At 38.1% G+C, this 26,183-nt stretch overlaps 1 protein-coding gene across 2 annotated transcripts in view; it reads left to right on the forward strand.

Annotated features, from left to right (window-relative positions):
• LOC131690379 (uncharacterized) overlaps window positions 1–26,183 on the forward strand; it is a 687,875-nt gene that overhangs the window by 296,025 nt on the left and 365,667 nt on the right. For both annotated transcript variants that reach the window (XR_009305571.1, XM_058976095.1), the window contains exon 3: window positions 16,242–16,324. Coding sequence is in view for 1 of the 2 variants with exons in the window: in XM_058976095.1 (XP_058832078.1) it covers window positions 16,242–16,324 (83 nt within the window). In the remaining variant the exon portion in view is untranslated. The remainder of the gene's footprint in view (window positions 1–16,241; window positions 16,325–26,183) is intronic.

The following is a 26,183-nucleotide window of genomic DNA, read 5'->3' on the forward strand; positions in this document are numbered from 1 at the left end:
GATGGGCTGTCAAATTTGCTGTTCAACATTACTCTTGAAGGTGCCATCAGGAGAGCAGGCGTGCAAAGGAACGGTACCATCGTCACTCGGTCGCATATGCTCCTAGGATTTGCAGACGATATTGATATGATTGGAATCGACCGCCAAGCCATGGAAGAGGCATTCGTGCCTTTTAAAAGGGACACAGCAAGAATTGGTCTCACAATCAACACCAGCAAGACGAAGTACATGATAGCTGGAAGAATACGTGGGTCCAATAGTGATGTTGGTGGTGAAGTGGTGTTAGGTGGTGATAAATTTGAAGTAGTGGAAGAATTTGGGTACCTTGGAACTCTAGTGACGTGCGATAATGATGTTACCCGTGAGGTGAAAAGCGTCTTTCAGCTGCAAATACGGCTTTTACGGACTTCGTAGCCAGCTGAAGTCCCGTAGTTTGCAGACGTTCGCGTTGTACAAGACATTGATAGTTCCGGTTGCCTTGTACGGCCATGAAACGTGGACGTTAAAGGAAGTTGATCGTAGAGCGTTAGGTGTCTTCGAACTTAAGGTGCTGTGAACAATACTCGGCGGTAAAGAAGAAAATGACATCTGGCGGCGTCGCATGAATCACGAGTTATACCAAGTATATAAAGGAGTGGATATTGTCAAGCAAATAAAAAACAGCAGGCTGCGGTGGGCTGGTCATGTGGCACGAATGCCGGAAGAACGACAGGCGAAGATAATATTCAGTAGAGAACCGGGAAGAGGCCGACGACTCCGTGGCAGGCCGCGTGCACGATAGTTGTTTACAGTGGAAGAGGACCTATAAGCACTCAATGTTCACAGTGACTGGAAGAGATTGGCCCTGGACAGAATTCTTCACTCGGCGTAGATTCAACGAAGCGAATTATTACCCATCAAGTATCAAGTAAGTACCACTCAAAAGTATATCAAATTATTCAAATACAATGAGAAAAAAATATGACCATGATTTAATGAACTGAAAGCAAGCCAATAAACATGACAATAAAACATTTGGTCTTCCTGCTTTGAAAATTGGTTTCGATCCTTCTCGCGTTTTCGATCCTTCTCCTTAATTGTCAATTCTTAACGCTCATACACGATTGAAGTTATCATTTCACTCAGACAAGACCAAGCGTTTTCCCTATTCACATTGAATGTCTAAACTGACAAATCCAAGTAATTTTGCACCAATTTTAAAATTTGTTTCATCATTTTGATTTCATGGTGGCACCATCTTATATAGAAAATTACTGTTTAACCGCACTCTTAAACCCGTAACTCTGGAACCAAAATTCTGATCAGCAAAAAATTCAAAAACCAGCTCTTAGAAAAATGGGTGACATTTTTGACACCTACATACATACATACACACAGATACATACATATTCAGGCTTTTCCCGATCTCGAAGCACTCAGAATGGGATATGAAATGGATGAAAATACTTTTCGAATATAGTGTCTAGGCCCAACTCATTCATTTGGATAGTGTTTACATTAGTTACTGATTTTTGAAACAAAATTGAAATCAAGTTAAAAGACCCGCATGAAGCCTCTCTGTCTTTTCGGTAAAAAATTTTACGTTGAAAATATTCCATGAAATATCATGTCTTGTCACTATAAGAAATGTAATAATATTTTAATTTAATTTTATGATAAAATCAATGTAACATTAGCATGACCAGTCTTCTGAACTTATAATTTGACGTATTTATTTGATCGTTATCACCGTATTGAAAACTTTACTTGCATTAAGTTTGAACCGAGAAACGGACATAAATCGAAAACGAAAAAATCAGTTTCTTTTCCACACCGTTTGTTAGATCTTCGTGAAAATCAATCAGCTTATGTAGAATATTGTTACAGTATTGCTGATTGATTTTCATGAAGATCTAATAAACGGTGCAGAAAAAACTGCATTTTTTGTTTTCGATTTTTGTCCGTCTCTCTGTCCAATCTTAATGTATTTGTCTTGTATTAGTGTATTATTGACGCATTAGATAATTAAAATAATTAAACGTGGTGTATTTTTCAAATGTATATTTTCAATTCACTTTAAATGGGGTGTGAAGTGCCCGGATAACTCAAGTTACAACTCACCTCCCTGCTTCCTTATCAAGGTCAAAAAGTAAATGAGCGTCGGAGGAATCATCAAATGATTCAGCTGGTGTATCTCCCATCACCAATCTTGAGAGCGAGCTTTAGAGTGTGCCTGCACTGTTCATGTCACCCGGGACGATTTCGACCTAAAATGATAAGGCTGAAACCGCAGCGCCCGTGCTGGTACTGCTCGCGAAACAGCTTTTTCCAATCCCACGAATGCCACCAAAAATAAATTCATTCGACTTGGCATCCGATCTTATCCTGAAGGTTGTGCTCATCAGATGTTATGGGCCGTGCTCGCAGGTGACCGATTTAATTTTACATACGACCCAAACGCTAAAGTTTACTTTTATTACTAAAAATGCACACGACAGATTTGAGAGTTAAAATGCGTGCTACTGCTATAAACTTTTATTACATTCTAGCACAGAAATAATCGGACACTGTTGGGTTCGTCAACTGAGTGACAGACGGGCTATCGCCAGTGAGCCCAGTAATTCTAATTGGGTTGTTGAGACGTGCACGTCTTCAGCATTTCCTCTCCTAATACAGCTGATAGGTAACGAATCATTGCGAAGCTCTTCGGACACGCGAAGAATGGCAAAATATCTAAACAGTGTGCCTTGAAAAAAAAAAAAAAAAGGCTAGCGGGTAGCATTGGGACTAGAATCGACAAATATTCACTCGTTAAAAACGTTTATTTGCACCCTTGGCAATAGCGGCACATAAGAGCGGGAATGCAGGGAAACGGTGATATGTGTTAATCAAGTTATCTCTGAATTGTAGCTATGGGGCTCGATATTGTTATTGAGTGTGGTTGAACTCTATCGAAAAATTTTGGAGCTTTTCGCTCACAGTTCAAATGCGTAAAAGACGGATGCATTTGCGATCTATAGGATTTATTTTAGGTGTAACCATAACGATGTTAGCGGCGAGATAAAAAAGCGTGTATCGAAAAAGACTCGCGTTGACATGAAAATTCCGTTTGATCGTCCTAAGCAATCCTTTTAATCGTGAATTTCTAAAACCTGAACACCCCTCATATTGTAGATGTGTGCGTGTAAAATCATGAGGATGAGGTTAGATTGCGCGGTAATAGACGAAGAAATGTACATCAAGGCAAACAACAAACAGTGTCCTGTGCAGGAATTTTATACGGCAACTCGAAGGAGAAAAGTGGTAGACATTTTCATGCAGATAAAACTATCGAAGTTTGATAAGAAAATAAGAAATATCTAGTTGTCTGTACCTGTAGTTTGAAAAGCGACATTTACATTGCAACCGTGATCGGTAACCAAATAATTTTTGTGTACGAATATCTGATAGAATATCTGCTGCCTTTCCTAAAGTAATACGATTGTTCTATGTTGTTTTGATCGGATTTGGCATGCTGAAACGACGGAAAAAGGTGCTTAAGTGGTTTGTCGCAAACAACGAGCAGGTGATGCCCTAGGAACCTGGCTATCCTATCACAGCGGTAGTTATTGGCAAGCGGAATCTGTAGAAGGCCCACAAAACTCCTGGAAGCGAGACACAGTTCAAGCCAAATTGGCGCTATGCTACAAAGTGGATTGGTGGCAGTACAGAATCTTATCGATTTACACACACAGTTTTATTTGGCAAAATCTTGATCGTAAGACCCTTTAGAGTGGGCTGGCCATGTAGTGCGAATGCCTGATAAAGACCAACTAAAGTAATGTTCAGCAGAGAACCTGGAACAAGTCGTCCTCTTCGGAGCAGACTCCGTACGCCCGTGTGCTAACTCCGAAGCGCGTGCGTGCAAGGAAACTAGAGAGTGAAGATCAAATATCAATCAATCTGGAAGTCAGCAATGTATTCAGTTATGATTGAGAATTCGCGTATACTTCAGCCATGATGATTATGATGCCTTTCTTTTAGATGACTTCGTGGGTTTTACACTGAAGACCCGTTTTTATCAGACGCTTGATGAATTTTGGGCTGATAAAACAGGTACATGGACAAGATTGGGACATATATTTTTCTATCTTTTTAAGAAACCGAAGCTCTTAAAATAGTTCCTAGATATAGCCTCATAACCTTTTCTTATTATTTGATTAAAATTCCCCTTGAGGGGGTCTGACAGCGCAATTTTTTTTGGCATTAAATCGGGGGCGACAAAATCGGTAGGTAATAAAATCAGGTGCTGATAAAAACGGATTTTCACTGTATTTACATTATTGACAGATGATTGTTTGATTCTCTTTAGTACAAAGCACGGTCTGAGCAAAAGGGGTGTCACAAAAGATGGAATAGCGTGGGATAACTGCATTTTCATCTTACCAACTTCGTTGTGAATGCCAGAACAAAAATATCACTATTATCGTATTACACTTCTTTATAGTGTGTCATGAAAATTGTAATTATAAGATAGTATGCGGTATGGAAGCATCCAAAACACTTCAATCGTTTTGTAAATTTTTTAGCCATCTGTTTCAATAAGCTTCGCAGCAGCTTTTCAGCACACAGAGCATTTGCAAAGATAGCGCTACAATCCTTCTGATACCAAGAAACCTTTCTGGGTGGGGATCGAATATACAATGACTGACTAATCAGATCAGTTCCTTACCACATGAATCCACACACAACCGGCTCAGAATGATAATAATAGAACACAATTTATGTAACATATCGTGTTATAAATTAGGTCTCGTTAGTAGTTAAAATAACAGAAATTTTTAACAAGTAACAATGCGAAATATTGTTTTGAAATATTTCTGTTATGTGTTTCTGAACGGGAAGAGTGTGAAATTGAATATATTTAGATTTGAACGTCTTCTTGCTCGGTGAAGTAGTTTCAATTTTTACGGCGAATGACGATTTCTGCGGCAACGAACGTCTTTAATGAAATTTGTACTCTATTTAGTACATGATGAAATTGAGTACAGGTAACCACGCAACTAGGCTGTCCGAAATGTTTATCAGACAAAACTGAACAATAATTGTTTTTTTTTCTTAATTTTATTACCATATTAATTTTTCTTCATACTCAATTATTTTGGTTTGGGTTAACCCCGAACCCCCTCCATCCGCTGGCTACTCCGCTGATTGACAGTGTTTTTGATACGTCGGATTTGCCATTTTTTCTGTTATTGGAGAGGAGTCAGTAAGCGAAAATCGAATCTTCTGGTTACGGCTTTCCTTGTGCTCCTGAAACAATCTACGTCGCGGTATTGTATTTGGGTTACAGGGATGAATGTCTAATAAGAAGATACAATAAATTATAAATTTGACATTTTAGAAATCGATTATTTTTTATGTCAACATAACTACCAATGCGTGAATGTGTACTCGAAAATCAACTCTTAGCTAGTACTAGCTACTATTTAGTTTAACCCATTCATGCCCATGTTGTTTGTGGACAACAACGTTTTTAAACAGCTATCACTTTTGATTGAGGTAAGATATGCTCACAAAAACAAGTAAGGATAATAGATATTACTATTGCCTTTCATTTGAGTATTAACACTTATAAGGATCAGTTCGGGAACTGAAGTTATTGTAATTAGTCTGATTGGATTCCGATGGAGCAGTGCTGCCAGGGACAGTTAACCTTGACGACGGAAAATGAATTTTACATATATTTTCATTATGTTGCAATATTATTGAAAACTGATAAAACTTATCAATTTGGACTGTCTTTGGCTACGTTTTCCACGCAAGTGGACTATTGTAAATATTCTAGGAAAATTGTATTGAGCATTGGAAGGTAAAAAATGAGCAGTTTCTAGCACTGCGAGGGAAGCACCTATCTTTATGAGAAAAGGCTTTTCGTGTTTCTTGGCCCCACCGTTGTCAAGGAAAAATAATTTTGAAACCCTACACTTACACTAGAAAAAAGTTGGGCATGAAAGGGTTAAGTACTCTACAGTGAGCACTGGTGATAGTTGCTTTGCGTTCAATGTTTGCGGTATTGTTGAATATCATAAATATGATTGTTAGACATGCGGAAATATCAATTCCATCAAACAACTAATTTGTATAAACTTGACAGGCAAAAAATCAATATTCTGATATTTATTTTAATAGTGTACACACCAGATGTTAGTGATAAATTAGGACATTTTATTCTATAGAACGGAAGAACACTGCTTCTTTGTTCAAACTGAGAAACGAAGCCTTCGTTGAACAGTGCATCCCCAGGGCTACAGAGAGAAATTACGGGCCCAGCACGGGGATTAAGCATTAGGGCCTCTCCATCATTGTAGATTTTCAGAGCACAGAAACTGTTAAGCTCGAAATCTATTGGAAAAAAAATAGTTCTCTGCTATTATGTATAGTTCATAGAAACTTTTGTGGACTACTATAGGAGAATACACTTAGTGCTGTTAATTCGAATGATTTTTTTTTCATTTAAAAGGATGCTACGGTCATTTTTATTCGATTATTTTCCGTCGGTCTCTGTCCGCACTGAGTGCGTATCTCCGACGCCAGAGAGGTGACTCCACAATCAGATATCGGTTCAGCAACACGTGGATCGGGTCCGACGACTGTACTCTTGCGAAGGAAGATATGATACAGAGTTTTCACATCAGAAAATCTCAACGACTTCGGCTGGGATTGAATCTAGGCCAACTGGGCTGAGCGGTGGTCATGCTTACCACCCAACCACCGGCACCGTCTATGATCGAAATTTGATAAAAAACAGTGATGAACTTTTTTCTTGGAAAATCAATTTTATTTGAAATTTAATTAGTATAAAATACAAAAAAATATTCAGCTAAGCTCTAGGTTTGTTTTTGGCTGAAATCAAATTCTTTACAGCCACCTCGTCCCCAGCCAGTTTACTGGAATAATCTTCTTCAGTTTTCGCTTGACAATGGACCAATATTCCTTTTTGGGAGGGTTTTTGTCCTTGGCCGCCACCTGATCCTTGTAGGCGTCATACCACTACATGTCTTTTTTTCCGTTATGTCAGGATTCAAAATCCGGCCAAAACAGCATGAAGCAATCGTGTTGCTTAATGCAAGGTAATAGACGTTTTTCATACACTCTTACACGTAAATTTCTTTGTTGACAGGCTCAGTCGCAAAGAAAATGTCGCTTTTCAAACCTGCCAAACCAGATATTTCTGTGTAAACTTTGATAGCCTCTTATGCTTGAAAAGATCGGCCACTATTCCTTCCGGGTGCCAATGCGCTGGTGACCCGGAGGCATCAAGAACCGTCAGAGGTGGCCAATGTGGTCAAAGCTGCTTAGAAAGATCATTAGTGACCTAGACCCGCAAATCCGAGTTATGTTGCACCCTTTTTAATATGTATTACACCATTTGTGCATCATGGTGTTACCATTTTATATGGGAATTTGCTGAGTGACTACACTCTTAAACCCGTAACTCCGAAACCGGAAGTCCGATCGACAAAAAAATCACTAGCAGCTTATGGGAGTGTTGTACCTTTCATTTGAAGTTCATTTCAAGTTTGAGCTATTCGGTTGAGCCATCTCTGAGAAAAGTGAGTGAGTTTTGAAAACACACACACACATACACACACACATACAGACATTTGTCAATTTCGACGAACTGAGTCGAATGGCATATGAGACTCGGCCCTCCGGGCCTCGGTTAAAAAGTCGGTTTTCAGAGTGATTGCATATCCTTTCTTTATGAAAAAGGCAAAAAGCTAAAAAAAGTGAAAACTTTATTTGATAGTTGACATTTGTTAAAACAAACGTTCTATTTTGTGTACAAGTTAAAAAACGAGTCATATTGCTTGAATCGACGGAATACACTATAAAATATTGAGAAGCCAATTCAAAGTATTTTCGAAGAAAGCAATAGAGCGTCAAACAGAAATGCGAGCCCGCGGACAAACGCATCCGTCCTCTTCTACGTTCACTTCTTTGATTTGCATTCAAGTCGTCGTTACAGTTCGGTCGCGTTTCCATTTGCGCCGTTTAAAGTTTAACCGTGCGTGTTTTAATTTGTATTGTTTTCATTTATCATTGCTGCGTAAGTAAAACATGCCGTGCGCGATTAATAATTGTACAGTGAGTGACGACAAACATGTGTGGTACTGCCATGGATCATGCGGGAAAAAATTCCACGCTGCATGCGTTGGTGCTCAGAGGAATCATGAGCAAAGAATACTAACATACATGCTGCCAATATGCTACGAGTGCCAGAAGCGTCTCGTGATGGAGTTAAATTTCGATAAACTGTACAGACAACAACAAGAAGCCATCAACCTTAACAAGCTAGTTATGGAGTCGAATCACAAACTCACATCCACATTCAGCAACTTCAATGTCCGAGATGGATTTGAATGTATCGAAATGCTCTTAAACGAGTTGAAAGGCGAAATTAAAACAACTGCAGCTAATCATAATAACGCGGTTGCACACATAGCCAAAACCTCGGAGTTGTGGAATGAGCTGGCTGCTTCCAACAAAACTGGCAAAACTGATGTCGTTGCCACAAAAAATCACTTAACATCATTATTCGACATATCGATGAAAGCTACGAAAAACAACATCGCAGCCTATGTCAATGAACTGACCACCGATATGACACGCGAGTTGAAACAAATTTGTTCAGAAATTGAAAAGGTCAGCAGCGTGATAACTGACATGGCTAACAACTGTTCGGCTCAGAATATGAGTTATGTAAACCCAATATTCACGGATGATATTATCGATGAGTTAAAGCAAATTTCTAGTGCAGTAAACTCACTGGAACAAAAGACTGCTGCTTCACCCGCAACAGATTCCTCCCCTAGTTTAGAGGCTGAGATGTCCGTCGAGGCAGCCAGTAACTCAGGCTGGCGTTTCCTTGGCAACTCTAAGGTATGGAAGGCTGATTGGTCCGAATACGACGCACGTAAATTGCGTCGTCTCAATCAACAAAAAGCGGCGGAGAAAGCAAGAATAAAGAAGAAACGGAATAAACAGAGGCCCGCTAATGCACTTGACACCACCCGTAACAGTAATAATAATACTAAGCGTCGCAAGAATCACGGTTACAAACACCACACAATTTTCGACAAAAATAACGGATGTAATTACAACCACAGCAGATTTGCGTACCACGATAACAAACGCCGCGACATCGACAATCTTCCGTTGGACAGAGAGCTACTGGCTGAGGCAAAGAAACGTTTTTCGAGGCCACCTTCAACTTCGTTCAGACCTACCATTGCATTCCAGAGAGGCGATGTTTTAAACCCGTGCCCTACCGACCAACCTAGCACCTCACATCGAACAGCTGCTGCCACACCTATGTACCCCTCCGGAATTGGCGCCTGTCAGTGTTTTTGCCGTTATCGACGCGCTCATTAGAGCAAGATAATAATGAATTGAGAAATCATATTGCGATTCAAGATTTAGAAGAGGTAGAGCTAGGTCTAATTAATTCCCATTCAACTAACACTTCTCCAAGAGAATCTCAGTCAAGAACAGAAATCTTAGTCTATTGCCAAAACTTTAACCGCATGAAAAGTGCAGCTAAGATGAATGTGATTCAAAACAAAATATTAGGTTGTCATTATTCCGTAATTTTAGCAACTGAGACTAGTTGGGACGAAACAGTGAGAAGTGAAGAAGTTTTCGGGAGCAATTACAATGTATTTAGGGATGACCGTGATTGTCATGTATCTGGTAAGAAGTCAGGAGGGGGCGCTTTGATTGCGATTTCAGCAAAACTAAATGCAGAAGTTATCAAAACTATAAAATCAAAAGAATTCGAGCATGTGTGGGTGAAAGTACATGTTAAAGACGAAACTCACGTTTTCGCTTCGGTGTATTTTCCTCCAAATTTTGCTCGAAAAACGACTTACGAAAAGTTTTATCATGCTGCTGAATGCATTATTAATAGTCTTTCCCCGCACGTAAAAGTTCACATATATGGCGATTTCAATCAACGCGGTATTGATTTCATACCAGATGCTGATAATGAGAGCATCCTACTTCCTGTTGTAGGGGAAAATGAAACTTTGCAGTTCATTTGCGATAAATCTGCCAGTTTAGGACTTAATCAAATAAATCACATAAGAAATCAGCGACATTGCTTTTTAGATTTATTAATGACGAATATAGACGAAGACTTCTGTGTAACGGAATCACTTACTCCCTTATGGAAGAATGAAGCTTATCATACAGCCATTGAGTTTTCTATATTCTTGCATGTTAACGACAGACCTGGTGATAGTGAATTTGAGGAGGTATTTGATTACGAGTCCGCTAACTATGAAAGCTTGAGGCAAAAAATTAATGCAATAAACTGGCAAATGATTTTAAGAAATGAAAAAAATGTTGAAGCTGCCGTAGACATCTTCTACAAAATATTATTTGAAGTCATTCACGAAGATATACCATTGAAAAGAAGAAGGCGTCACTATAACTCAAAACATCCCATCTGGTTTAATAGAGAAATCAAAAATTTAAAAAATCGTAAGCAGAAAGCACACAAAATCTACAAAAAATACAACAGCGAAGATAACTTAACAAACTATTTAAATCTATGCGATCAATTGAACCTTGCCATTGATATCGCGTTTGAAGAGTACAATGCAAGAACAGAACGCAATATAAAAACTTGCCCAAAAAACTTCTTTAATTACGTAAAAACTAAAATAAAATCGGATTATTTTCCAACAGAAATGCATCTTGATGGAAAGGTAGGCGATAACTCAGAGGAAATCTGCAATCTTTTTGCAACATTCTTCCAGGAAGTTTACACTACATTTTCAGAGAAGGATCGAGAGCGTGAATACTTTTCATTCCTCCCAGAACTTTCAAGAGATATTAACATTAAACAGATAAAAGTACATACAATCATGGATGCCTTAAAAAACTTGGATAGCTCTAAAAGCCCTGGACCTGATGGCGTTCCACCGGTGTTTTTAAAAACTTTGTCAATAGAACTAACCGCTCCTTTATTTTGGCTTTTTAACATGTCTCTAGAATCAGGTTGTTTTCCTAAAACATGGAAAAGCTCTTTCCTAGTTCCAATTTTTAAAAATGGTAAAAAATCCGATGTGCGTAACTATCGTGGAATAGCTATCATCTCGTGCATTCCCAAGATTTTTGAGGCGATTGTTAATGAAAATTTATTCCACCAAATCAAGAACAGAATTACCCATGTGCAACATGGTTTTTTCAAAGGGCGTTCTACAAGTACAAATCTACTCGAATTCATTAACTACACATTAACAGCAATGGATAACGGAAACCACGTTGAAGCTCTTTATACAGATTTTAGCAAAGCATTTGATCGCATCGACATACCCATGCTACTTTTTAAATTAGAAAAAATGGGGTTTGAGCCAGGACTTCTTACATGGGTACAATCATATCTTACAAATCGTGAACAAGCTGTTAGATTTAAAGGGATAAAATCAATCCCAATTCAAGTTACATCAGGAGTCCCTCAAGGGTCTCATTTGGGCCCGCTATTCTTTATTTTATTTGTGAACGACATTTCCTTCATTCTAAAAAATGTAAAAGTTCTTATATATGCTGATGATATGAAACTATTTCTAGAAATAAGAAATGGTGAAGACTTTCAGACATTTCAAAACGAAGTAAATATATTTTATACATGGTGTAATAAAAGCCTGCTGAAACTGAATGTAAAAAAATGTAATTCCATAACATTGAGTAGAAAGAATAATATACAGAACAATAGAATCTTATTGGGAAATCAACAAGTAGAAAAGTGTGACAGAATAAGAGATCTAGGAGTTATTATAGATTCCAAAATAACATTCGTAGATCATTATAACACAATAATTAACAAAGCAAACAGCACACTAGGTTTTATTAAACGCTTCAGCTATAATTTCCAAGATCCCTACACAATAAAAACATTATATGTAGCCTATGTGCGTTCAACACTAGAATATTGTAGTATAGTTTGGTCGCCTTTTTCAGCAACGCATGCAAACCGGATAGAATCAGTACAAAAGCAGTTTTTGATGTTCGCTCTTCGTAAACTAGGTTGGACTGGACTACATTTGCCATCTTATGAAGCACGGTGCATGCTAATTGACATTCAAACCTTGAAAGATCGTCGTGAATTTTCTATGGTATCATTTGTAAACGACATTGTATCACATCGTATTGATTCAATCGAACTTTTATCGAAACTAAATTTTTATGCTCCTTCTCGACAACTACGTAACCGCAGTATCTTTTGTACAATTCGCCATCGCACTAATTATGCCAAGTTTGGCCCTTTAAACCAAATGATGAATATTTACAACAAACATTGCGAAAGCATTGACTTCACTATGTCGAAAGCAAAACTTAAGCAGCAGTTTAAAGTAAACCAAAATTTTAACTAGTGTTAAGTTAGTTTAATAATTATTGTAAGAAACCGGTCTACATCTGATTGACGACTTGAAATAAATAAATAAATAAATAAATAAATAAATAGATGGTAATGCCGGTTGTTGGCTTGGAGACACTGGGCGCGATTGTTGTTGAGTGAATACGTGTTCTTGTTAGACCCGTAGATATTGGTTTTGTTACCGTTTGTGGTTTGGCATAAGATAACGATGTGTGAAAACTCGAATCGAGTGCTCCTATTTTTGCACTATCATTTGAGTCAATGCGTTGAACAAAGATGGCACACGCTGGTCTAACTAACGGCTTCAAATAGGAATGGCGATAATAGGATTAAGGCGAAAATAGTCTCCACACCCTATGAGGAGATGATGTTGTTAACGTTGCAACTTTCGTTGGTGTGCTGCACGTTGTTCCGCGAAACTAACGACTGTGCTTCGTAATGTTTGATGTGGTACAGAATCTGCACGTTTAGTAATTGGTTCCCTTTCCAAGTAGCTGGTCTTACAGGACATATCCAAAAATCAACACAATGCGTCTGCAGTCGCTTTTGCCGTATATCTATAGCCTCAACTTTGAGCGAGATGAGAAGGTAGACTGACCTTGATTCTTTAAAATGGATGATTTTTTATTTTTGTATTTTTATAGCACGTTCAAGAAATTTTTCCCCTAAAAAGCCATGTTGTTGAGATAGAACGGTGATTTTGGGCCTCGCCAATAATGCGTGTGAACATAATTATTATTAAAAAAGAAATCAAATCAGCTCAGTTCAGCCAACAACAGCAGTACTCGGTTGCCCGCTGTACTCACAGTTGTTTAATTTGCGTCTGATTACTGCGTTCTGTGTCTATATTGTTGTCGGGTCCTACATATTCTCACAGTATATCAAAACCGGCTCCTACGTTAAATATACCACATTGTTTATTAACCTAACCTGCATAAAATCTACGATTGGAAACAGTTCGGAATTCAAAATGAGATATGTAAATTTAAAATCTTTTTGATTTAATAATTTTAAACGATAATTTCGAGTTGAAAATGCTATTTTCTCATCTTGCTTTCAACAAAAGCTAAAAACTGCTCCACCGCTACCCGAAAATAAATCAATCCGTGTGTCGCTTTGTCTGCACAGTAGAAGCAAAATATAAAGTTCTAACCCACCATGTCGAAAATAATGAGTGACGATTATCAGCAGAAAGTGGCCTCTTGTGGTCAAACTGTATTCCTGATGATGATGATATGATCTATTGTTAAAAGTACAAATGGAGCTAAAGATGGCCATCTGTTTACACATTACAATTTCACCATGTTAGACATAGCGTGTTTCAGACCATCAATTAAGCAGAAGCGTTTGTTTCGCGAATCGAAATATATCGTTGGATGTGGCAAGTCAGTACCTCTGTAAATTTTGGGCGATGACACAATCGAGGTACGAATACACGAATTAGCACCGCTAACCACTAATTACGTTACTATGTTTTAATTGCCGCAAGGTTCCACTGTGTCGATTTTGTTGACTATTTTCGGCAAATTTGAGACTAAGAGAAACGAAAGCAATGAAATTGAAAGACGGATAGGTATTCTACAGCGAATCAGTTATAAACTTAGAACGGAAAACTAGGACTAGGCAGGCTCATATGAACAGTTTATAACTGATCCGCTCTAAAATACCTATCCGTCTTTCAATATCATTGCTTTCGTTTCTCTTAGCCTCAAATTTGCCGAAAATTGCCAACAAAATCGATACAGTACCTCTAATTACGTTGTTAATCATTATGTACAACCGAGTTCCCGCAAATTGAAAAACTCGTAACTATGGCAATTTTACCCGATTTGGACGCCATGGAATAAGAAGCTGTCGAAATTCACTTGTCTGGCACGCTATCTGTGGAAGTGGCAATATGAGTCAACCGGAGACCAATAGAAACCACGGATTCACCAAGAGGTACTAACTCATGCTAAACTTGAGGGCTTAGGTTTAAAAGGGCCCGGCAGTAATATAAGCACTGGGGCCCTCGACGGCTCTGGTTAAAGGTGCAAAAAGCTTTCGGGTTTTCATATTTAAATAATAATTGCCATGTGAATATTAAAAATTATTATGGATCTTTTCTTGCAAAATTGGAATTACTTAGTAAAATACGAATCAAAAGCAATTTCGAGAACCCGGAACTCAAAAACATTAAAAAAAAATTCAAATGGTCGGTCAAAATATAGGAGATGATTTTAGTAAAGTACTATCTGACCCGGCAGACGTTGTCCTGCTTATAAGTATTCACTGGAAAATACAACGAAAGCAAAAATAGCAATGCTTGTGGATAAAATTTCTATTAATTTCAATTCCAGTGACGTGACTCCAATTGTAAAACATATTACGAAAAGTTTTATAACATACGTTATGATCAACAATGCTTTTATTTCTGCTTCTCTCTATAAATAGCAACAATGCTAATGCTTTACCAATATCTGAATAAGACCATGGGAGACTCGACGGTACGTCAAATTTATTCGGAAGTTTTTTAATGACTTATTTTCATTTTCAAAGTTGAATCGGAATTTTAATCATGGGAATTCGTCGAAACAAAGCATCGCTGCATTCACACTCTTCTTTGTGAATAGTGCCTTCATACACGTTGTTCATCAACTCTTTCGCCGCTCTTTCTTTTAAGTGTATGAAAGCGAGGTATGTCATAAAATATTTTTTTAACGAAAAAGTACCGTCACGGAAAAACTGTAAACCCAATAACAATCAAATGACCTTTTATTACATGACTCCATATAATGACAGTCCTAAACATATAATAACAATCCTAAGCAAAAAATATCTCAATTGCACAAATAGGTGAATCAAGAAATTGTTAATATTTTGTGTTCCTGCTACAAAACCTTTCACAGGAAATAACGCAAAAATCAAATAAATCCATTATGTCATTCTTCAGTTATGCGATGACACACGTAAATCGTTTCATTTTTATATATAGAAATGACATAAAAAATAAATTTCAGCCTTTTAATACACAATTTACAAAAAAAGATTTCATGTCTTTTTGCCCAGTGCGAATTAAAATCGTTTTTGAGCTCTAAGTTTCAAGTTTTCTTTTGATTTGTCTTTCGTGTAACCTCTATGGGTTTTTTTTCAGTTAACGTTATGATATAAATTAAAGGAAAATAAATCATACCAATATCGCAACTCTATTTGATTTTTCAAAAAAATTGTTGTTGAAAAAATATTTGATACAATTATTCCTTTTGTTTAAAGTCCAGGCCCCCTCTACAATTCCAGGCCCGGAAAGAAACACTCCACCCTCCCCCTCTCGGTGGCCTTATGCATTCCATTCCAACGTTAAAAATTATAGCATTTTGGCCTCTAATAAACAAGCAACAAATTTACGTCCGGCTATTTACTACTGAACATATAAAACATCCTTGTTTAGTTTCCGTACATTTAAGATGGTCCTAAAATTCACCACCAAAGAGTCATTTTCCTCCAATACTACACAAACAGAAAGCTTCCAACCCGCGATGTAATGGTTTCACATTTCTCCTTCTCCATTTAAGCCGCGACAAGGGTATCAACCTTCCCACTTCGTTGCCAATTTACGACAGCTCTTAAACGCGCGGCGAAGAAATACACATTATTCCTTTCGACTTTAATTGAAACACATAATCACATGCCAGTAAAAAATCTCTTTTATTTCCCCCCGACATTATTGATTTCCTCGCCCGAGTGGGCCAATGTAAGCAGCAGGTCCTTTCCTTCATCCCGTACGCTCATCCATGTTGGAAAAACATTCGCTGATAGTAACATTCCTTTCTGTGTTCTTCTCTTGCTTCCATTTCAGGCTGTGCGTTTTTGACGTATTTCGGTCCGGAGAACGCGATTAACGCTCAGGGCGTTGTACATGAAAAGCAGACTTCACCTGGGGTGAGTACCTTGCACCATACCAAAGCCATTCATATTTGTTTTGCCGTTGCTCTTTTTATGTGTATTGGTTCGTGTTTAATTCGTGGGCTATACTTTATGGTTTCGCGCTTATTGCTTAACACTCGCAAAGTTGGCGGAGGATCTTTTAGTGTTTACTGCCATCCCCGCGCGTTGCACCTTTCTGTCCCAGCCGCCCTTGAAGTCGGTAGCCTTTATCCGACTTTTATGTCTTCGTTCCCAGTTATAGCTATGTTATATTTTTTTATAGAAAACTGCACATAGATTATTGGGATAGTTTCCCACTGCTAATTGGGGTCATTTTATGTGGAAAATATTCATTCCATTTTATTGCTGATTATTGTAGCTCTGACTATTATTTATTTTACATTTTGAATTACATAATTCTGCTGTTCTGTTTACCGTACGCATTAAGGAATTAGTAAGCCAATTAAGTTCTTTAATCGATAACTTCAGTTCGGACAGTTCCATTACATTAACTCATCAAAGCATAAATTTTCTACATCCACCGGAGACAGAAGTGGTCCGCTCAACAGATTCATGCGCCCATTGCCAGCAGAACGGGACGGTACTGTGCTGAGCCTGAGGCCTCCTATGCCGTGTAATGCCTCGCCAGCGACTTTATTGCTTCGTAGGCTATGTTGAGTGGACTGTGCGCTGTGTGTAATATGCAGAAGAGCAGAGAGTGTAGCGTAATAAAAATCGCAAAGAATCGTATAACCACTGATGAACGCAGTAAAATAAATAGCAGTAGCCTGTGACTGGACTAGTTAGGCCGTAGTACGGCTAGTGCTGAGTCAGCGAAAAGCGGCGGGAAATTTACATGTTTGCTTCGGACCGACCATTCTGGACAGGGCCGTTTATGTGATGTAGAGCGTAAGAAAGGCAGTAATGACTAAATCCTGCTATTATTCTTTCGGTTTGTTTTTTTTTTCTCGCTCGTGCTTGTTACGAACGAGTTGAGCTACAGGTTCGAGTGAGTTACTTGTAGTGAAGAATGTAATCATTTATCAAGTACTGATTTCAACAAGTCTGTGAGGGGGAGAATAATTTGAATATTTTTAGAGTAATTCATTCGATTGCTTAAGAGTGGTCTCCAGAAGCATAGTTTTTTGTACCATTTTCGGAAAAAATATATATTTCTTGACAGTCTCAATACAGGGTTTTCCCTAGTGTGCCAAGTATTTTCAGAACAGGCACGTATTTTCCTGATCTGGGTAGGTGCACAACCTTGTCTGGTTATGTATAGCTCATCTAATTTATTGAACGTTATTAAAACTTCGCAGTTTGGTGAATTGTGTTTTGGAGACTTTCTGTAGTTTAATCGCCACGTTCACTTTCAGTAACTGTCTACTTAGTAGTTTGTACGACAGTTTGTTTAAAGCTAAACACAATGGTCTTCTTCCGCAATGCTTTTCTATTCCACTGTGGTACACTCATTTTCACTATACGAAAAAATCCATTTATAAATTCATGAAAAAATGAGGATTTCGTTATCTGAACGATTTAAGAAAATCTTGACAAACTGCTTGAAATTCATTAAACTTTTTATGTTTCCAAAAACTTGCTCGCCCCAAAAATATACATGATGTAACATTAGAATGTTTGGTTGGGTTACAGTGGTTGTTATCTGGACATGTTTGGTTTGTGTTATGATTTCAGAGCCCTAACTGCGATTTTCGTTATTTATATTTATATGTATTATTATTTATATGAAATTATCGTGATATTTTATTCTTGAGCTTACTATCGAATGTGACACGTGAAGTAATGTGACTGACGTTCATGATAGCACGAGCACAATTTGTGCTCAGGGAAGTTTTCATTTTATGTTCGGACAGCTCACTGAATTTTATCAAATGTTCGAGGTCCTAATAGTTTTCTAATATCTATTGCTCGTTCCTCTTGCAGGTCACTAGCAGCTGGACATAACTGTATTATATTTCACGTAAAATATAACGGAACAAAAATGATTCCATGAATAATATTCAAAATTTTGTGAAATAGTTTGCGTGAATATTTCATGACTATGTGCCATGAAGTACCATGAAATTGAAAATGAATATGTATATCTTCTAAACACCTCAAGCACGCAAGATAGGTCGTAAATAATATACTATAATGAATCAACCGGTTCACGAATATATGAACAATAGTATATAATTTTGTGAACAATTCCATGAGCACGAATGGCGAGTCGTTCGTGAAACACTAGGGATGACGAGAAAATTCACGAATTCATGAATATTTTGATTTTGTGAACTAATTCAAGGGCACGCATGGTCAATCTTGACTATTATACTAGAAATCATGAAACAGTTAACGTATCCATAAAGAATATATTATGATTTTGTGAACTATTTCACGAACATGCACTAAAAACATGAATCAGTTCACGTATACATGAATAATATTTTATTAGCTTGTCTACTATTTTACGAGCACAGAATCAGACCGGACTAAGTCGCAAAACATCAAAATATGAGATAATGATAGCACTCGATAAAGAATTTCTTCTGCTACATTCGACTTTTGTCAGTTTTGAGATATGTAACAATAAGCAAGAACTATGGCGAAAACTAATTTTCAATTATAATGTAAAGGATGCTGCGATTCAAACTTTAAGCTCGTTTTTTTTCGAAATCAATAAATTGTCACTTAGTCCGGTCGGACCTAACACCGACCAGATGTTGAATCGTGACTAATATACTAGGAATCATGAATTAGTTCATGAGGATTGAAAGGTTTCATCCGGAGTTTAGTCAAATAGTTCACGAGGAATCTTTCACAACCCCAACATCAGATCATGATCAAAATGTAATAAATCATGAATACGTTTACGTTGATACTCGACTTCTGTATAATGTTCCCAAATCTATGAATAGAATCACGAGACAACCTTTACTTTAAGAATAACTAGTTCACGTAAAGAAAATCGATTTGCTAATTACATGATAAAAATCATAAGTTTACAAAGCAAAATATATCTTAACTAATAGAATGCAGGCGTTACTGAAGGGAAATTGAACATAATTATAAAAACTACATGATTTTTGTTCATGGTCTTGTTTTCGTAACGTAGAAACGTGAATATCCCAGAAATCATGGCTCTTTACTCACGATTTTGGGAACAATTTATTTCGGGCACACTACGGAATACAACGACACTACACTATTTGTAGGCGGTTAAGCAATTGGGCAGCAAGTAAAAAGCTTGCTTGCTTTGCAAAATTCCCAAATGGATAAATTTTTGGACAAGACAAATTTTTTTGTGCACAAGTTATTCTTTATGCACAAAATTGGTCTTATCCAAAAATTTTCCCATTTGGAAATTCCTTCAAACTGTCGACATAATAACAAATGAATACTTTGGTTGGTGAATGAATTTATATTTCTTCTGCACTCAAGCATTCGATTCTGCATGAAATTTCAGTCAGTTGAAAAGTGAATGAATGAGGAAGGCGTTGAATCTTAATGTCGGTTTTGGTAAATGCAAGCAGAAATAGGTAACTGATTTTGAAATTTCGTACCACTTTAACAACCACGTTGATTACACCTACGAAATGTCAGTCTATTAACTAGTGTTTCGTCATCGATACTGAGATATGGGGCTCCTACCTGGGGTGCGGCACTGAAAACCAAGTGGAACCGCGAAAAGCTCTACAGCATGTTCCGGCTGGTGGTCGTACGAGTTGCGATTGCGTTATCGCCAAGATGATCCCCATCTGCATCGCCCTGGTGGAGGATATCAAGTGCTACAATCAACGAAATGTCAAAAACGAGAGGAAGATGACGAGAGTTGATTTGATGGTGATGTGGCAGCTGGAATGGGACATTACGGAGAAAGGAAAGTGGACCTACTGGCTCATCCAAACCTGTCGACGTGGGCTAATAAAAAGCACGGAGAGATTACCTTCCACCTGAAACAGCTCCTATCAAGCCACGGCTGCTTCAGGAAATATTTTCATCGGTTCGGGTACACTACGTCGCCACTGTGCCCGGAGTGTGAGAACGTCAAGGAGACACTGGAGCATGTGGTCTTTTAATGTTTGAGGTTTGAAGTGACGTTCAGGGAGCTACTTAAAGCGGGAGGACCGGATATCAACCCGGATAATGTAGCCTACAGAATGACAAGCGACGTAAAGAGGTGGAACGCAGTAAACAGAGTTATGATGTAGATCATGACCGTCTTATAGCGGAAACGGCGTGATGAACATCGAGCAACGCTTTCGCAATCACCGCCAGGTAACTCTCCGCAAAAATAAGCCAGATCCACCGCCGAATACTAGCCAAGTAGACTGCAACAGAGCATCGAGTATGAATCGTCGAAACGCCAGCGAACCGGACGTCACGCTCCATCCGGAATCGCTAGACCGACCACGGCACCCCACCGGTTGTTCCGATAGAAAAATAGCGAAAACCAAAGAAGAATCAACATTGGGAGAACTTTTTTCGTCAGGGAACTCTCCGTCAACGTAAGCTAGATTCACCGCTGGGAACTAGACAGAGTAGACCGTGACGAGTTACCACCAGTCGCGGGTCATCGGGGCACCAGTGAATCGGACGCCTTGTTTCACCGCAAACGCCAAACTGACCTCGGCATCTAGCGGATTGGCTCGGTTTCGGGAGAACTTCTCTCGCCGGTGAACTCTCTGTTGGAGTAGGTCAGGTCCACCGTCGGAGACTAGACCGAGTAGTTCGCGAACATGTCGAGGAGCTGAATGGCTCGTCAAGGAAGTAGTTCTAAATGGCCCAAGAAAAGAACTAAAGGGCTTAAAGGAGTTGCGGTGCTAAATGGCACCGATCACGGAGCTAAAGGGCTCAAGAAGTTGTGGTAGTGAAATCAAATGAGAATCGGTATCGGGAGAACTTATTTCGCCGGAGAACTCTCCGTCAGCGTACAGTCAGATTCACCACCGGGAACTAGACTGCGTAGATCGCGACGAGACACCACCAGTCGTGCCGGGGCTCCAGCAAACTGGACGCCCTACACTACAGGAATCGCCGAACTGACCTCGGCACCTTGCTTGCGAACTTCTCTCACCGGGGAACTCTTCGTCGGAGTAGACTAGATCAAACGTCTGGGACTAAACCGAGTAGTTCGCGAACCAGTCGGAAGCTCCACGAGGAAGTGGTACTAAATGGCACAATGGAACTAAAGGGCTCAGTAAATTAGACAGTCTGAAGTTTGCCACCCAGATTGTCCTCGTAGGGGAAGAGCACTAATTCTAGACCCACAGCTAGCTTTCGTACCACTATACCGAAATTGCCACGTTGTGTGGATGGTCTAGTACTAGTAGAGTAAAGCCATGTCAAGTGATCCTCATTTACTGAAATTTGATGAATAGCGATAAAGAAAACACGCCAATGCGATTGAAAACAGATTCAAAGTAATTTTTTTTGCAAGACAATTCGTTGTTTATAAGTAAGATCACTCAGTGGACATAAACAAGCGAAGTAAAATGCTGTTTTCATAAAATGTTCCATTTTCCTGCATAATGTTGTAGACTAGTAATGAATTTGGATGAAACATCGACTAATAACGTTTTCGTTTTTAACCTGGTATACACCGGTATAGTGAAAAAAAGAGATAGACTGAAGTTTGAATGAGTATAGCCCCGACAATACTGGTGTACACTGTCAAAAACGAAAATGCCATAACAAAAGTGTCTTCGAAGATGGCAATAACATAAGCGTATTATATGAGTTATGTTTCGGTTCTTTGCGGTACAGTTTAATTCCTAGTAACGTTAAATTATAATAAAAAAGTATTCATTAAACAAAATTGTTTTTGTTAACCACCTCGGTCAAAAAAAATCTAAAAGTATCTCAAAATATCCAGAAAACCTTAACCTTTGATAATCCGTATATAAAAGTTTGGTCTTTAGCACCAATCTAGAGATGTGGTTTTATTTACTCATGCGATGCACGTTTCCTACGCGATGCGCAGTAGGACGTTGGGACATGCGGCGTTGCCAATGTGTAAGTTACACCGGGCTGCATCAAAGTGGGCCGTGCGTTGATGGTACGCACCGTTACAAAATCATCCATAACTCTCGATAGAAACAAAAATGAAAAATTATCAATACAGATTATTGAAGGTGAGAGATTGACGCGTAATTTGACATACCGTTTGAAATTTTTTAGCGTGAAGAACGCAAGAAAAAATACAATTAGAATTTTTAAGTAGATGCAAAGTACCGTTATTCACATAACTATATTATAAAATTATTTTTATGAGATAGTGTAAATATCTTTTCATAAGTGTACAAAAATTCATTTAATTATCTTCAGTAGGTTTTGAGATATAAATTTTACAATTTTATCATGCAATAAAGTTTAAGGGTTAATATCTCAAAGGAAAAAAGGAGTTTTAACGAAATATTTATACCAAAAGCTATTTACCATAATCCCTATACAATAAAACATATCTCATGAAAATCGGTGATTTTGCGAAAAAATCGAGGATCACTTGACATGGCTTTACTCAGTACTAGTAGTGTGTCGACGATGGGTGCTGTAACCCTACTGAAAGAACTAGTTGGATGGGAGTGTGTGCTGTGCACGAAAAAAATTCTCTTCCCGAAGTAATGCCGTAAGGTAATGCCGCGCCGGGGAGGAATCAGGTTCCGTGCAAGATTAGTTGTATTAGTGGGTTGGGTTGTTGGTTTTTGTACATTTTTTTCCGTCTCAGAATGTTTTTGAATTTTTATTCATATATATATACAAAAAAATCAAACCCCCCCGAAAAATTTTCTTACTACGCCACTGACTACAATGCATTAGAAGGGAGTTAATTGCGGTTCTAAACTTTTTCCTTTTTGTTTGTCATACGAAAAAGTAAGAAATCGTTGCAAAACCATTGCGGAAAATGACAGCCAACTGAAGCATGAGTAGTGGCTGTAGTATCCAGGGCCGGCGGAAAGCGTGGGTAGTATGGGTAGTCCTACCCACTCGAAAATAATTGAGTGGGTAATTACCCACTCGAAATTTTGAACCATTTCAAAAAATTTAGATGTGCAACGCATGTATCTCGCACTACACACATTTGAAAACATCGATGTACCACAATTCCATTTGCATAAACGAACGTGATTAAATGTGAATGTAATGTAAGTGTGTGCATTGTGAAAAGGGAAAAATCCTTACTAATGGACCCCTCACCCTATGCTTTCTACCCACTCGGGCGTAAAGTATTTCGCCGCTCCTGGTAGTATCTAGGCTGTCTATCTCTGCACAGTGATAGCACAACATTTCGCCTTTTCTGCCATGATACCAGCATTACATTAGAATATAGGGTGTAACGGCTATTTAACTCTCTGTTGCCCAAATTTTTGTTTCGCTTAAAAAAGCTATTGACACCATTCTCTCGTGACCTTTACAACGATTTGACGAATCTTCATTCGACAAATATGTTCTAACTTTATCAAATGAACGCCTTCATCATAACTTATTACAGATTCGGAAAGTAGACAAAATTTCACGAAAGATTCAATCAACATTAACTGAATATACCGGGAGAGGATTGTTTTACGACCGATAATATAACGTGACGCTACAACGCGTAATAAATTAGAACTTTCAACATATTTCAATAAAAGTCAAATAATCAAATTCTAGTATATTCAGTTTACGTTGATTGAATCTTTCGTGAAATTTTGTCTACTTTCCGAATCTGTAATAAGTTTTGATGAAGGCGTTCATTTGATAAAGTTATAACATATTTGTCGAATGAAGATTCGTCAAATCGTTGCAAATGTCACGAAAGAATGTGTCTATTGTAGATTGTTTTGTAATGAGAAAGCCGAAAAATATATTGCCAGCTCTCGAAAGCTACGGATTTTTCATTTAACCCTCAAAAATGTACAACACGGTTATTTTACAAGTTGTTAGATTCTATTGCTAATAACTTATATTTCCACATCGTTCACAACATAATTTCACAGCTACAGAGAAGTACTACAAGCTAGTAAACTAAAAATATTTTTTTATTGTATTTCTCCAAAAATTAAAAAAAACTAAATTAAACTGTTGTACACAAAATATTTTTTTCCGCTTTCCTCGAATTTTCAACTTTTAACGTTGAATATATTTACATAGTGATTTCAAAATGCAAACAATGTATTTGTATAATTGATGGGAAGGTTATGAAGAGGTTTTTATAGTGGTGACAACATACAATCGTGTTTTGAATATTCTATAGCGATTTCCCGTAATCTGCCAAAAGACGGAGTTGGACAGCAGAGGGTTAATACTGCCCTATATTTAGATCTAAAGCTGATATTAGGATACGTTATGATGTTTATTTATTACTCGAATATAGAGCCACATATCGCGTTCGTGATGTAGCTCATAAACCAAAATTCTGTGAATCACACTTTTATGATCCACGTCGTATTGTCACGTTATGCCAAGTAAAAAATCCGAGAGTAATAAAAAATGTCATATCACGATAAGGCAAAGCGAAATTACGAATATCATATCATGAACATGAGTCAATGCAAATTTCGAAAGTAAGCCCAAGATTAATATATCACCAAAACGTGCATATAAATTACGAGAATCGTAACCAAGATCCTGCAATCATGATCATACATCACACTACTTGTGATTAAAAGTTTAATAAATGCGACTAAAATCATGAAATCATGAACATAAATCACTCTACATGTGACTAAAATATCACGATGACATAAATAGAAATTACGAAAATCGTGACCAAGATCCTGAAATAATGAACATAAATCACACTATTCTGCCAGAAAAATCCGATACGGAATTCGTGAATAAAATATCACAATAACGTGAATATAATTTACGAAAATTGTGATTAAGGTCCCAAAATCATGAACATAAATCTACTACTCTGCGTGAAAAATTCTAAAATATTACGGTAACGTGATGATATATTACGAAAATGACGACAAAGATCCTGAAATCAGGATGTTTAACTGTCGGTTCTTTTAGCCGATATAGTTGAAACCAGTGTATCCCCAAATCAAGAACAAGAATCATAAGAAAAACTAAACATGTTCAGGGAACAACCACAGTAACTCAACCGAACATTAGAATGTAACGCAATGTATATTTTTGGTGTGAACTAGTTGTTGGGAAACACAAATAGTGTCATGAATACGAAGTTTATTATTTCAGGTCACAATTTTCGTAAATCGTTCTGTTCACGAAATTGTGATTTTTGTTCATGAATTTATAAACGGATTTTTTCCGTGCAGCATCTCTACTGCAATGTCCATGATTCCCACCGTCTTTTCCAAATAGTGCTTTATAGCTGCAATGGGTTATAGTTTGGCCAATTGTTTGCAACGAAGGCAGTTCATGACCTGCAAACAAAAAGGCGTTTGTCACAAGATAGCACAACAGCGACGAAATGACACAGTTTGGCGAAGTTTGTATCCTCGGAGATTTTTTTCTGAACGCATTTGCATTCAATCCAGAACTCTTTTTTGTGCTCCCTGGCAATGGGAACACCATTTCCTACAATAATATGACCTCGAAATACATACTGCACCGTTTGCTCGGGTGTCAGAACAGATACCAGATGTGTTCAGGAGGATGATGGTTACTCAGCTCGATTCATTAGGCGTGTAGAAAGACGAGTAGAAGAGTTATCGATAATAGAAGCAACGCTAACGCACCACGACCGGGTCAATAAAGCAATAATAATGCTACGCGCGCATGTTCGTACGTGAAACATATTCACACACACCGACATACACGGAACCGTACGATGTCACGGTCAGGGGGGAAGGCGTAGAAACAGTGGCTACTGGAACATGCTGGTTGAAGTTATTTTTAAAACAAAACCTATTCCACTCCGGCG

Source organism: Topomyia yanbarensis, chromosome 3 (genome assembly GCF_030247195.1).
Source record: "Topomyia yanbarensis strain Yona2022 chromosome 3, ASM3024719v1, whole genome shotgun sequence".
Taxonomy (NCBI): Eukaryota; Metazoa; Arthropoda; class Insecta; order Diptera; family Culicidae; genus Topomyia; species Topomyia yanbarensis.